This window comes from Barbus barbus (genome assembly GCF_936440315.1).
Source record: "Barbus barbus genome assembly, chromosome: 9".
NCBI lineage: Eukaryota > Metazoa > Chordata > Actinopteri > Cypriniformes > Cyprinidae > Barbus > Barbus barbus.
The window spans coordinates 6,218,925-6,234,524 of NC_136737.1; the positions used below are offsets into that span (position 1 = coordinate 6,218,925).

General features: G+C 38.7%; 1 protein-coding gene across 1 annotated transcript in view; it reads left to right on the forward strand.

The window, feature by feature from the left end:
- The window catches only part of LOC306874909 (uncharacterized protein), a 24,194-nt gene extending 18,273 nt beyond the window's left edge, over nucleotides 1–5,921 (forward strand). Inside the window, exons 6-8 of the mRNA XM_079425235.1 lie at nucleotides 3,817–4,146; nucleotides 4,955–5,032; nucleotides 5,281–5,921. Coding sequence (XP_079281361.1) covers nucleotides 3,817–4,146; nucleotides 4,955–5,032; nucleotides 5,281–5,435 — 563 coding nt within the window. The 3' untranslated portion in view covers nucleotides 5,436–5,921. The remainder of the gene's footprint in view (nucleotides 1–3,816; nucleotides 4,147–4,954; nucleotides 5,033–5,280) is intronic.
- Nucleotides 5,922–15,600: the final 9,679 nt, after the last annotated feature.

Here is a 15,600-nt window from a genome sequence, read left to right on the forward strand (position 1 = left end):
TAGGCTTACTGTAGCAAACTAGGCCATAATCAGAAACCAAGGCGGTAAAGGAAACAGGAACTGAATGGAAAAACATGTGTCCAAAGAACATAAACCAAAAAAATGAGACCTTTATACTACCACCAATCTCACCAGTGCATTCAGCATGGAGAATTTAATGCATTTGAATTAGTGTGCATAATCATATTCACCCCAAAACAAAAACATAACTGAATCGGAGTGTCTATTTACACTAAGTGCAAATAGCCCATTGTGTTGGCAAAGGCTATTTACACTAACTCCGCCCACTAATGTGTGATTGGGTTAGTCAACAATAATAATAAAAAGAAGTTAGCTCAACATTAGTTTCAGTGATGTAGATGGTAAGGGGAATGCTTTTTGATGCGATCGACCCGAGTTCGAGCCTACATTTTGCCAAACATTTTTTTCTCCCTTTTGAAATCTCATAATCGCATCAGAAAGGCATTTATTTTCAATAAAAATGAAGGAAATAATCAAGAAGTTGAAAATAAAGTATCGGGTAGGTGTAGGGAGGGCTTTATTGTCCCAATAAGGTGGCATCCATATAATAATTTGAATTAAAATTATAAATTTACACTCAGTACGTTATTATTGCGTACTGTTTTATAATGTACTACAATACTGAGGTGCAGATAATTGCCACTATTTGCAATTAGTATAAATAGTAGAAAATCTTGCTACTTTAACAGTGTAAATAGAATCTATAGCTATTTGCACTTAGTGTAAATAGCATCGGTCACTAAAAAATATGCTATTTGCACTTTGTGCAAATAGCCGCTGCCTAACTGAATAATCCCCTATATGACTGTCACAGCAAGAACATACCTGGTCTCACACACATTTGCATGATATCTTTTAAAAGTTACACCTTCATACCTTTTAAAATGTACACTTCAGGTATGTACATCTTGTAAATAAGGTACCAATACATACCCTTTAGGTGTAAAGTTTACCTTTCAAAAGGTAACACCCCCTGTGACAGCATTTGTACCTTAGCTTTTTTTTGCTGAGAGTGTATGAGACCAGGGATGTTCTTGCTGCGAGAGTGTGAGAGACCAGGGATGTTCTTGCTGCGAGAGTGTGAGAGACCAGGGATGTTCTTGCTGCGAGAGTGTGAGAGATCAGGGATGTTCTTGCTGCGAGAGTGTGAGAGACCAGGGATGTTCTTGCTGCGAGAGTGTGAGAGACCAGGGATGTTCTTGCTGCGAGAGTGTGAGAGACCAGGGATGTTCTTGCTGCGAGAGTGTGAGAGACCAGGGATGTTCTTGCTGCGAGAGTGTGAGAGACCAGGGATGTTCTTGCTGCGAGAGTGTGAGAGATCAGGGATGTTCTTGCTGCGAGAGTGTGAGAGACCAGGGATGTTCTTGCTGCGAGAGTGTGAGAGACCAGGGATGTTCTTGCTGCGAGAGTGTGAGAGACCAGGGATGTTCTTGCTGCGAGAGTGTGAGAGACCAGGGATGTTCTTGCTGCGAGAGTGTGAGAGATCAGGGATGTTCTTGCTGCGAGAGTGTGAGAGACCAGGGATGTTCTTGCTGCGAGAGTGTGAGAGACCAGGGAGGTTCTTGCTGCGAGAGTGTGAGAGACCAGGGATGTTCTTGCTGCGAGAGTGTGAGAGACCAGGGATGTTCTTGCTGCGAGAGTGTGAGAGACCAGGGATGTTCTTGCTGCGAGAGTGTGAGAGACCAGGGATGTTCTTGCTGCGAGAGTGTGAGAGACCAGGGATGTTCTTGCTGCGAGAGTGTGAGAGACCAGGGATGTTCTTGCTGCGAGAGTGTGAGAGACCAGGGATGTTCTTGCTGCGAGAGTGTGAGAGACCAGGGATGTTCTTGCTGCGAGAGTGTGAGAGACCAGGGATGTTCTTGCTGCGAGAGTGTGAGAGACCAGGGATGTTCTTGCTGCGAGAGTGTGAGAGACCAGGGATGTTCTTGCTGCGAGAGTGTGAGAGACCAGGGATGTTCTTGCTGCGAGAGTGTGAGAGACCAGGGATGTTCTTGCTGCGAGAGTGTGAGAGACCAGGGATGTTCTTGCTGCGAGAGTGTGAGAGATCAGGGATGTTCTTGCTGCGAGAGTGTGAGAGACCAGGGAGGTTCTTGCTGCGAGAGTGTGAGAGACCAGGGATGTTCTTGCTGCGAGAGTGTGAGAGACCAGGGATGTTCTTGCTGCGAGAGTGTGAGAGACCAGGGATGTTCTTGCTGCGAGAGTGTGAGAGACCAGGGATGTTCTTGCTGCGAGAGTGTGAGAGACCAGGGATGTTCTTGCTGCGAGAGTGTGAGAGACCAGGGATGTTCTTGCTGCGAGAGTGTGAGAGACCAGGGATGTTCTTGCTGCGAGAGTGTGAGAGACCAGGGATGTTCTTGCTGCGAGAGTGTGAGAGACCAGGGATGTTCTTGCTGCGAGAGTGTGAGAGATCAGGGATGTTCTTGCTGCGAGAGTGTGAGAGACCAGGGATGTTCTTGCTGCGAGAGTGTGAGAGACCAGGGATGTTCTTGCTGCGAGAGTGTGAGAGATCAGGGATGTTCTTGCTGCGAGAGTGTGAGAGACCAGGGATGTTCTTGCTTTGGCAGTCTCAGCCGCAGATATCATGCACTTTGTGGTTAGGCAAAGGTCTGGGTACACAAAACAAGTGTGTACTAGACTTGTGCTGCTCACTGAGCCACTTTAACTATATATTTTAGCTCCGTATGAATACAATTTTGATTTGTTTGTTTTTGCCATGCATTTGAGAAATGATGTGTGCTTTTATTGCACACTGTCTGTGAATTTACATTGTATTAATAAATTAAATGTTGTATAAACTAATGAAATGTATGTTGTTTAAATGAATCTTTAAAGTAAAACCTGCTGTGGTTTAGAATATGAGTTGATGGTAGCAAGAGAACAGAGTTTCAGATCCTTCACTGGCCATCACCCTGAACTGTGACAAGTGTCAAGTGGTTGGTGCAGGCAAAGGAGACATTTCAATTGCAGATAAAAAACAAAAACTCTCATTAGCACAAACCAACCTACACACTAATGATAACGGACCAAGAACTGGTATTAATACACAGGAACTATATACAGGTGACCAGAAAAGAAAGATCGGAAACTATGGAGACAAATGACAAGGGGACTAATAAATGGAATGAACTGAACTCACAGACAAGAGTGACAAAAGGTCAATTTAATAATTGAAAGTGATAGAACTTTAAAAGGTACAACTTGTGTTAAAGGATCAAATAAGACCAGTGTAACACTTAATAGAAGGCAGATGAGCATATTCAGAAGGAACACGTGCATGAGATGGGTGGTGATCAAATCTTGTGGGGAAGAATTCACACGCAGCACTATTAATATCACAGTCCAAGACTCACATGTTGCTTTACCACTGTTCAAATATTTCAAGCACTATTGTTTGACAATGGTTCACCGGTTTATTTTGCTCTGCTTGTGGCATCTGTTTGGTAAGTTATGATCGTATTCTTAATGTGAACCACTCACTCACCATTTAAGTTGTTTTGCTTACAGTTCAAATAGAGAATTCAGAGGGTTATGTGAATGGGTGGTATCGTGCTTCCCATTAGTTTATACAGCACTCTTGAAAACAATCTGCTCTACTGGATCAATATTAAATGGCTGTGTTCATTTAGGTTGTGCTTGGCTTGGCATGTTTGGCGCCCCATAACCAGGCACTAAAGGGGCCGAATGAGGGACTGTATTATGAATAGTCTTCTGCTGTTCTGTTTGTTCTGAACCAGCTATTTTATGTAAACAAAGCTATTAACCCTTAAACTGTGACAAACTCTATATGTTTTCCAGGTGCCTTTGGTGTTGATGCGGATGGAATGAAGTCAGTATCAGTGACGGTAGGAGATTCAGTCTCTTTAAACTCTGGTTTTACTGAAATGATGGATAATGATCTGATTCTGTGGAGGTTTGGATCTGAAAACACTTTAATAGCTGACATCAATGTAATGGCCGGCAGCATGACTGTATATGATGATGTTCTTGATGGGAGATTCAGAGACAGACTGAAGCTGGATCGTCAAACTGGATCTCTGATCATCACAAACACCAGAACTGAACACACTGGACTCTATAAACTAAAGTCCAACAGTGCACATGAGAGATTCAGTCTCAATGTCCAAGGTGAGTTAGAAGTTTCACATTCACATTTATTACATATTTAAAGCTTCTGGATTTGCACATTTCAATTATTTTCATCTTCAATCATTAAAATGAATAAATTATTTCAACATTTGTGCAAATGTACAAAAAGAGTGACCATGCTACATCATACCTGTTGGCTTGAGTCGCATTCACGCACACAATCTAATTTGCAGTCATAATATTAATTTATACAATACTTAGTGTTTTTGTTTTAATTTAATTAAATTTTTTTTACCTTGAGTGATGGTGATAAGCCATTGGTGCTTCTCAATACTAAAATTGACAGCCAGGTCTCATGAAAATGCGTATAAATAGCACGCCAATATAAAAATGAAAACTTCTGGTATTGATACGGAAAAAAATGGACTTTGGCGTACATATAATACGCAATTTTCTCACGCATATGATATGAAATGTGTTGCCGTGCATATGATACGCAGTTTTCACGTACATATGATACGCATCTACCCCACAACCCTACCCATCACGTAGCATATACATGCCAAAGTCCATTTTTGCAGATCAATACCACAAGTTTTTCATGAGATCGGGTACAAATTGATGCTTCCTCGTTTCCTCCATCCTCCACCTGAATCAGGTGTATTTGATTAAACAGACATGCAAAATGTGCTAAATTGTGTTGGGCCTCTAAGAACCTGCACCACTGATTTAGACAACACTCAGTTGTTCAAGGCTTTCAGTAGCCTGTCAGTATAAGTATTTACCTCATCATTGTGTCATAATAAACACTTTATTCTGATTTATTCATATTTCTCATATTTTCCAGCTCCTCTGCCTCTTCCTAAATCATCATCATCCTCAAAATTTGAACATAACATCACTGAACTCTGTCAGACATATGCTGGTACGTCAGCGGTGATATTAGCGGGTTTTTCTCTCTCTATTTCCCTTTTACCATTCTGATAACTTTAAAGATGATGTATTAAAGAAATAATTAATCTAAAAATGAAACGTATGTCATTGTATACTCATTCCACGTAGATCTGGGGTTTTGCAGATATCTATTGTATTCTTATAATTTTGAGTCCCTGCCAGAGATGCTGAAAAATCACAGCTCCCTTTCATCATTGCTCTATTTTTTATCTTCTTCAGAAATTCACAACCGCTGTTGTGATTCTACTGAAGCTGTGATCCGATTGGTCGTCACTGCTCTGATGGGCGTGGCAGCAGCAGCTGCTGTTGTTCTGCTGGTCGATGACGTCAGATCTTCTAGAGGAAAAAAGAAGAAAACAGAACAGATAATATAAATATCTTGGAGTTGTATTCTGTAAAGATGAAAATATGTGGTCTATTGGTTTAATGACTGTAAAATTAAGCTTTGCTTACCTTCTGAACTGGAATCCTTCCCATTTGGTCTACGCTGAGGCCCTCTGGTTGCCAAAACTATGAATATTCTTCAAAATTTGAATCTGTAGACCAGGGCTGGGCAATGTGGGCCCTGGACGGCGACTGTCCTGCTAAAGTTTAATTCACCTGCACAGGCTAATAGGTCTTCAAGATAACTAGAAATCTACAGGCAGGTGTTTTTCATTAGGGCGGAGCTAAACTCTGCAGGACAAAGGACCGAAGTTGCCCAGCCCTGCTGTATATGGCATCCTTTTTATGGTGTTGTCAGTTGCATTGCACTTTTTTTCAGTTTGCACTGTATTAATTGTATTCTGCAATTTTACACATGATTTGGAAATATAAAAAAGTAGAAATATTTGTCATGCCAAATAAAGCACTTTAAACTGAAAACCACCTGTTGAACTGATAGCTACATCTATGAATCATATAGGGCTTATACTTCCTTTATAGAAATACAATTTTATTTTATTTTTCTCATGCAGATGCCCAAATAGTGATCATTTATAGCATTAAGAAAGTAACTCATGCACATGGCCATTAAGAATCAATAGAGCACAACAGTGAAAGAGCAGCTTTTGTTCAGTTCAGTTTCCAAAATGGATAACAACATTGTATACTTTGTTTATTTTTAATAGAAATAAGAAGAAAGACAGAAAAAGAATTTGGAAAAGCAGATTCCATTTTGCACTTCTACAGTGATTGAACGCCACCTAGTGGTTACTATCATAAACAGGACAAGCTCACTTTCCTATTGAGAGAATTTCAGAGGTTTACAAGCTTAAGTATGTTTAATGCTGATTAACATCAATAGGAAAACACACCATCTGTAAGAAAACACTTAGATTATTAGATTGATTGAAAGAAATCACCAGATCAGTTAGTATTAATGATCTTGTGTTGGACCTGCTTACACCTGAGCAGTGAATAGATGCTTAATGCCTGGTGCTCACATGTGGTTTGAGGTAGCGATATAGCAGCAATAGTAGTATTGGATTCTATTGTATATATTTGGGACAGTAATTACCCCGAGGTACTGTAGTAGTAGCCTATATTGGCCTACTGTAGTTTTTGTATTACATTTTATTGACAACTGGAGGTTGGCCAAACTAAATAATCAATCTACACTTCAACACTTCAATGGTTGACTTCAGTTTTCTATAGTGAAAGGAATGGATATGCATCAAACTTTTTTTTTTTTTTTTTTACAGTCTATGTGTCAACCTCATGAAGTCCAGAGTCTGTGGTTCTGGTGTTTGTGATGGTCAGAGATCCAGTCTGATTGTCCAGCTTCAGTCTGTCTCTGAATCTCTCATCAGCACCATCATAAAGACAACTCCAGCTGTCTCTCTATTGATACCATATTACATAATATCTCTGTGTAACAGTAAAGGAGAAGGGAAGTGGTGTGGGGCCAAGTATGGTGACCCATACTCAGAATCTGTGCTCTGCATTTAACCCACCCAAGTGCACACACACAGTAGTGCACACACACCCGGAGCAGTGGGCAGCCATTTAAAGCACAATGAGCAAGTGCTGCTTATGTGCCCAGTGTAAAATGGGCATAAATGAACCGGCTCTGTCCAGTTGTGTTGCTGGGAAGTTTTTCAGCCACATTATCTGATTTGCAGTATTTGGCTTCCTATAACCCTTACCCCCAGTTTCACAGACATAGCCTCCCAGACACAAATGTAAGTCTGAATTGTTTCAACTGAAAGAAACTTGCACCGATTCATCTCATGTTTTGTCTCAATATGCTGTAGCAAATTAGCTCAAAGGGGGAATATTAATAATGAATCATAACTTATGATTAATTATAATATTTGTATAAGTTAATAAAATTAGCTTGATAAAGCAGAATTTACAGTACAATCAATTGACCAGGTCGTCTAGTATTGATTATTTATGAATTCAAAGAAATCTTAATTTCCAGGGTAAGGGAAATACCATTTTTAAGGTACAATACTACTCAGAGCATGTAAGAAGATCAAAATCGTTAAAGTGACTTTGTTGCAAGCAGAGAATCAGAAACATATACTCATATATTGTGCACAACATTTTATTAACTAAATCACAAACACATAACTAGTCTAAACAAACACACACACACACACACACACACACACAAATCAAGCATACGTGGTATATGGGAAGGGTAAGTAAGACTGGATGAATGAAACCAGACAGAAACAGGGGGAATGAGGCTGAGTTGACTATCTGAGAGAACCATCAGTCTCTAATTCAAAGCACAGTATACGATAGCTTACAACAATCCTCTGATTGTGGTGAAAGGAACGATGCTTGCATTTGACTTGGCTGTGGAACGAGAGTCTCGTGAAGCTTCTGAAGAAGGTCTGGATGGTTCCATTCGATGGCTGAAGTTGCAATCTCTTGAAACTCCGAGGTTGTTCTTGACTCTGTTGTAGTTGAGAGAGTCCTCTCTCCTAAGTAAGCACATGGCTGGGTGTAAAATGGGGTGAATGATGGTGAATTCCAGGGTTGAATGAGGACGAACTCCAGTGGTGTTAGTCTGACTCTTTGTGGTCAAGAGCCATCTTCCCAGGCTAGGGAGATGGCACACGGCTCTATATGTTTGGGGCCTACCGGGCACGCCCGCACCGGCTCAGGCTCTCCGTGAGTCGCTCCACACGGGCAGCAATCGTAAGATTTAGCAGAAGACAGAGAGACCTGTGCGTGAGGCCTTTAAAGTCAGGGAAGTCACACCTCGGATGGGCTTGACCAATGAGAAAGGCTGAATTTCCAAGCGGGAGGTTTTTATGACCCTTTGTCTGAGAGCATAGTTCTAATGGCTCTGGCAGTCTATACTTTGATTAAATTACAAACACACATGGCATTCTATGAGATGGTTTACACCAAAGTGTGCGTCATCAAATTAGCATTAATTTTGAAGGAGACACGATATAGTTGGGGTTACATTAACTAGTACTTCACTCATAAAGCATGCATAAAACAAAATACAAGGCAAGAGACAATATACAAGACAGTTTAAATCATGCACACAATGTCCTGGGATGCATGTTTATTCGCAGAAAGGTTTGTCTCTGAGTGACAAAGAGGAAAGCTTTGTTTTTATGGGCATCGTGTGGGTTTCAGAAGGTTCTTATCAGATGGTTTCCCTGGTAACTGAGCCCTTTAGGATGCTCTTTCTGGAGAAGGGTCCATGGACCCTCACAGTTTGTTTGTTGAGTGAGAGGGTTTGCTGGATTATTCATTAAATATAATGAATAAATGTGTGTCTGATTAGTCCAAACGCTGCGATGCACACCAGTAATGTTATTTTCTAAAGCATGTTTATAAAAATTACTTGATGTACATTTTTTTTACTATGGCCTAATTCTGGTTTAGTCTAAGACCTGTCTGTAAAACCAAGCCTTAATATTTCAGAGGCACAAGGGAACAATCAGATTTAGGCAACCTAGTCTCATGGCATTTACGTACCTGGGTGCACTTTTTAGTGAGATACGAAATACGTACCAATAATTACATATTACTGCAGTATCTGTTTCCTAAAGAAACAAACACTAGAGGCAGTAAAACTCTGACACCTTTTACTCATTTTCACACAAATTTACAGAGTTTTGATTAATAAAGCATATTTTTCGCACAATTACTTTAAGAATATCATGTTACAACTTCAAAACAATATTAATATGCTGGGAGATTTGAAAACTGATGCTTCTGAATGTTAGCATCGCACATATCCAGCCTCGTATCTTTGGGCTTTCATAGCTTGTAGGTTTGTTCGGTAGCTCATGGAGTACGGAGCCGTACTTAATGGGTTGGGTTTGGTGTAGGGCATATTTCCAACACAATAGAGCATTAACTTTTCGGGGCAGACCCCGGATATTTTAATTCTGAACCACCGCAGTACATACCTATATCAACATCATAAAAACACAGCAATACGTACCTATATCAACGTAATAAAAACGTGCCAGGGTTCACATTTAACCTGTGTTTTAGCGCCACTCAGTGGACATTTCTCTTTGAAACTGCGGCGAAACGTGCAGTAAGGTACGTAAAATGGTGTCGCACAGAAAGTGCACAGAGGTACGACCAGGTTGGATTTAGGATGGCATAAATGTTTCTGTTCATCGGGTATATTTGGTTATACAGATGCAGTGGAGTCAGTGTCAGTGCTGGAGGGAGATTCAGTCTCTCTAAACTCTGGTCTTACTGAAATGATGGATGATGATCTGATTCTGTGGAGGTTTGAAGCTGAAAACACTTTAATAGCTCAAATCAATGTAATGGCCGGCAGCATGACTGTATATGATCATGTTCTTGATGGGAGATTCAGAGACAGACTGAAGCTGAACGATCAAACTGGATCTCTGACCATCACAAACACCAGAACTGAACACACTGGACTCTATAAACTACAGACCAACAGTGTGAGCAAGAGCTTCAGTCTCACTGTCTATGGTGAGTTAAACATTATTTGTATTTAACTTGTTAGATGTATATCTTAACACTTCTATAATTTTGATTATTGATTATTAAAATGACTAGATAATTTTAATTAAGCATCATTTTCCTATATGGAATTTGTCCATATGTGTAACAATCTTTTATAAATGTAGAGAGAGGAGTGAAGATCACTGACTGATGATGCAATAAACAATTTCTCATCTATTATTAATTTCTTTTTTTTTCAGCTCGTCTGTCTGTTCCTGTCATCAGTAGTAACTCTTCACAATGTTCATCATCATCATCATCATCATATTGTTCATTGTTGTGTTCAGTTGTGAATGTGGGTCATGTGACTCTCTCCTGGTACAAAGGAAACAGTTTATTGTCCAGCATCAGTGTGTCTGATCTCAGCATCAGTCTCTCTCTACCTCTGGAGGTGGAATATCAGGATAAAAACACCTACAGCTGTGTGCTCAACAATCCCATCAGCAACCAGACTCAACATCTGGACATCACTCAACTCCGTCACACATGTTCAGGTATGAATGGTAAAATATCTTGTGACTGTAAAAGCTTCATCTGAAGTAGCATATACATATATTCTAAACTCTGTTTATATTATAAAATCTCAGCTGTGTGCTGCTCTTTATAGTGTTTATTATAGATCAGACATATTTATCCGGTTTTTAACTTTGTTTATACTCTGTAGCACTTTGGGATTGTTTTTAAACTATGAAAAGTGCTTTACAAACAAAATATATTGTTATTATTATTATTATTATTTACTCACACTAATGACTCTCTTTAGCCATTTCAACACCAGGTCCACAATCTACTTCAAACTCTACTTCACATTCTCCAGGCTCCATATCTCAGATACCGTTGATTTCTGCTGCTGGATTTCTGATGATCGTAGCAGCAATCGGGATCTACTGGATCTACAGGAGACACAGAAAAACAGACCAAGAAGGTAAGTTTCCTACTGCTGACACATCTGGAAAAGTGTTAAAATAATAAAAGTATTTATTTTTTTTAGAAAGAAAATTTAAGATTGCATTTTGTTGTTGTTTTTGTGTTATTATTGTAGGAACAGATCAGACTCGTAATGAAGAGATCACTTACGCTGATCCAACATTCTACAAACTAAAAGCACAGAAACCAGTAAGAGAATATATAACTGTGTCATTAATGCATATTTATTAAATTAGATGTTTATGTCCCATAACCATCCATCCCTTCTTCCTTCTGTTCTAATAAAAACAACAGTAATGACAATTACAAATAATAATACATATTATTATTATTATTATTATAAAAACTATAATAATTGTTATTTTTATTAGTAGTTCTATTTGTTTCAATTACATATACATTATGAATTATTAATAATAATAATAATAATAATAATTAAATACGTAATTAAATATGAATTAAGTATTTACTTAATACATTTGAAACTAATGCACATAATCTAAATTTATTGTGACACCTCCTACAGGAAACCCAGTGTGATTCTGGGGAACGAACTTACTTCTGGAGGAAATTACTTCATACATACACGGAAAATGTCGCAACGGTATATTAGTTCTAGTATTAGTTCTAAAAAAGAAAGATCCTGAAGCAACGATAGTTAACACGAAAACAGTAAGTTCAATGGACCTCAGACGGATTACAAAAAAGGAGATACTGAGTTAAATTAATGTGCAAACGTTTTGGCCAAGTTAGTCCAGTATACTCACCAAAGCTCCGTGTCTGATTTTAATCACGCAGACATAAAGTCATACTCACAAATGCTGACAAATTATCAATTTTTACGCTAGAGCTTTAGACTAGACCTGCACAACAATTTTTTTTTAATCTGTGCGAAGACGCTGTTAAGCAAAGACCATTTCCACAGCCCTGATTGTGACAATGATACAGAGTGTCAATTTTGCTATATTGCTTATATTCACATAACACTGTAAATATATCCATTTAACACAGTACAGTTTGAAGTTACTGACACTTTAGAGTGCCAAAAATCATATGGTAGATAAAGAGCAGCATTAAAGGCACACACACAAAAAAATAAGTTAATTCGCTAGGCTTTTTGCACAGAATTACTGAGTTCCAGTCATAATTTAATTCATGGTATTCAAGTAAACACAGCACACCCTTAGCTTCAATAGTTAATAACTTTAGATTTGAAAACAGTTTCAGTTTCAATTTCACTTTCATTAGAAATTACCAAAAAGAACGGAGGAGAAAAATACATGGTCAGGGTCAGATACAAATCTCTCAACTTCATAAAACCAACTGCAAAAACACTTTGGTTAATATGGTAGAGTTTAGTGTGTTTTTGCTGAACATGCACTGTTAAACTGTCTCTCACTAGAAACTGAGGCCTTCAGAAAGCCAATGTGACAGAAGAAAGTTACACATCTCTGCTCATTTATGCACGAATGTGTGCGATAAAGAAAACATGAAAAATAAAGCAAAAATGTCCCTGCTGTTTTGTATAAGGAGACTTTTTTTTTGCGGAGTAGAATTTACTAAAACTGGGAATAACCTGAATTAAATAACCCATGTGAAACATTGATGAGAAATGCCTCTAAAATGTAACCCTTACAAAAATTAACTACAAATAAAACCAAAAAACATGGTCACTATGTTAAACCAAATTAACCATGATTTTAAAACACTAAGCATGGTTGACACGGTGACTATAATAAAACCATTGCTAATTTTCTTAAAGGGTATGCATTCATAAAATGTGTTTCTTTAAACAAATGCTGTATCTATTCAATGGCCATAAACAGCACTATATAGAGTGTATCGAGAGGAGCCCTCTAGCCTTCATGCTAATGTTTATTTGAAATATGAAGTCATGTGCTAATTAAATATTGCCAGTTCAACCATGTTAACAGTTTTTTGGTCATACTGCCCAGCACAACTTAGCACCCTGAAGACTAGCGCACAAAATCTTATCAAACAATGCAGTTTGGCAACTATTTTTGAAAAAATGAACAGATCTGACATGTCTCTTACTATCTTTGTGTCTTTCAGGGAGTCAAACAGGAGGATGAGGTGGTGTATGCAGGCGTTGTCACGAAAAGTTGATCAAATTCCTCATTAATGTTACAATCACAGTCAGTACAGTTTACATGCATGCTAGAAAGATAGCCGATTATAAAGCCATCTTTCTACCAATTTTTTTTTTCAATGTTTTCACGTGCAGCAGCGTTACTATGTTAGTGCTGAAAAATTCCAGGAATTCTAAAATGTGTTATGCAAGTAAAATTTTGGGATAAAATCAGTAAAATATTTACTTACACTTATATTCCATGTAACTGTATAATGTCGAATGAAGCCTGATTCATATACATTTATAAAACAGATAGTTCCGGTCCTTGATTCTGATTGGTTGAGCCACGTTCGAAGCTGTTGTAAATTATTCTACAAACATACACCTTTGTTCATGTCTCTGTGTTGCTTGGCAACCACTCTGTTGCAACCACAACTGTTTCCGAGGAACTTCATGGTTTGGCGGAAGAATAATGTTTTTATTAATATCATTACATTTTATTTGCTTTGTTTTATTTTCTGAATCCTTGCTACATATATGGAGTAAACATTTTATAATGATTTAATACATTAAAATATGTAAACATGAATTAGTTACAAACTGGCAAATTAATGACGATATAATGCAGCGTTGTTCGCACCCTTCATGCTGCTTACCAAGATGATGGCCATTATTCTGAGGGTGTAAATGCAAATTAAAAATACACAAACAAGAATAATCCAGTCCTGCATTAGTCTGCTGGATAATAATTTAGTCACAAGTATTATCAGCAAACAGATGATTTTGGTGTTTTTATTGCCGTGTGTAATGAATGTTCAATGAATGCATTTGACATTTGAGCAGCTGCAGTCAGAATAAAACCTGCTGTGGTTGGTTTTCTTTGGGTTTGGAGAGAAAAGGGGTTTGTCTGGTGTAAAAACAACTTATGCATGCAAATCTATAACTGGACATTTGTGGTGTGTGTCAGCATGTGAATAGTGTGTGTGTGTGTGTGTGGGCGGCAGGGGGTTGGGAGCAAGTGAGTGAACAATATACGTTTGAATGCACTTCCGCAATTTAACTTCCTTGTCTATAAATGCAGATGCTTGATAAAAACTCCCTAATCAAACACACCTGATTCAACTCATGACCTCATTAGAAGAAACTCCTGAAATAGGTGTCAGATAAGGGAGATATACAAAATGTGCAGTGTGCCCCAGTGGCGGAGCGGGGGGGTGGCTAATTGGGCTTAAGCCCCGAATGTTTTGTCAAAAGCCCCGAATCTTTTAGGTTTTTTAAAATAACTTCAACTTTGTTTCATTTCCTCTCAGTCTTTCTGACAGGAGCGGCAAAAAATGAATGCCAAATGCCAACTCTATTACCGTGCGTGGTGTCGGACAGTACTCGACGCGTCCGCACGAGCGCGAAGGTGCGCGTGGCAAAAATGACGTCATCACTCAGCTTGTATGAATTTGAATTTATATTTAATTTTTTTTTTTTTTACTGAGTAACTATCATCATTTTCCCAGATAGTGTATAGATTTTTAGGCATTCTTTTATCTCAAACAGCCTGAAAAATAGTGCATTTAGCTGACGTAATTGGGAAACAATCTCCCCGGGGGAGCATGCCCCAGGACCCCCCTAGGTTTGGGCTCAGCCCCGAATGTTTACATCGTCTGGCTCCGCCCCTGGTGTGCCCATGACCAGGGTTGAGAAACACTGAATTAGATCAAGTACAAAAATAGCCCTATATATGGGAGATATTAAGAATGATATTCTATGGCATATGCATCCGTCTCTCTCTCTCTAAATAGATCAGCTGTGTTAGTCTCAAAACTGGTTAGTCTAAGTTTTTTTTCTGAAAAACTTTTTACCTGTCATCATCAAGGATGTAACTCCTGACTCATTGCAAGATGTGAAACTTTATGGTACGCTATATATATATATATATATATATATATATATATATATATATATATATATATTAAACCACTACTATTTAAATAACATGAGTTACACCAGGGGTGGGGAACGTTGCTCCAGGAGAGCCGGTGTCCCCTGAGTTTATGTGATTGATAAGGGTTGGAGTTTAACTCTGCAGGGACACCGGCCCTCCTGGATCAACGTTCCCCACCCGCGTTACACACGACCACGAGTCCATCAGACACACAGAATTTTAGCAAAAAAACAGGACTGCATTTGAATCACCACAAACAGAAAAAGGTGCTTTTTGTCTGCAAAAATGGTGTAATTACAGCTAACAAGGCCATGATAAACCCGGATATAGCCTAATACCATGGGTTACGCTGTTACAGCGCTCTCTAGTGTTCACAACTCTACAAAAGTGGGCATTCATATCTCACAATACCATGAAAAGTTTCCTCCAGTGCGAAAGCCCCTATTTATTCATAACCTGATAAATACGTTTTGACAGAAAACGTTATTAAATTATAGAATTGCTTCAAATGACAGAAGGTACATTTTCACTTCATCTAGAGCTCTTTTTGTTCTCTGCATTATCTACGATTCAGTGGATCAGTGAGCCGTTTAATTCAGACTAAATCGCGAACCGATTCACATTGTTCTGACCA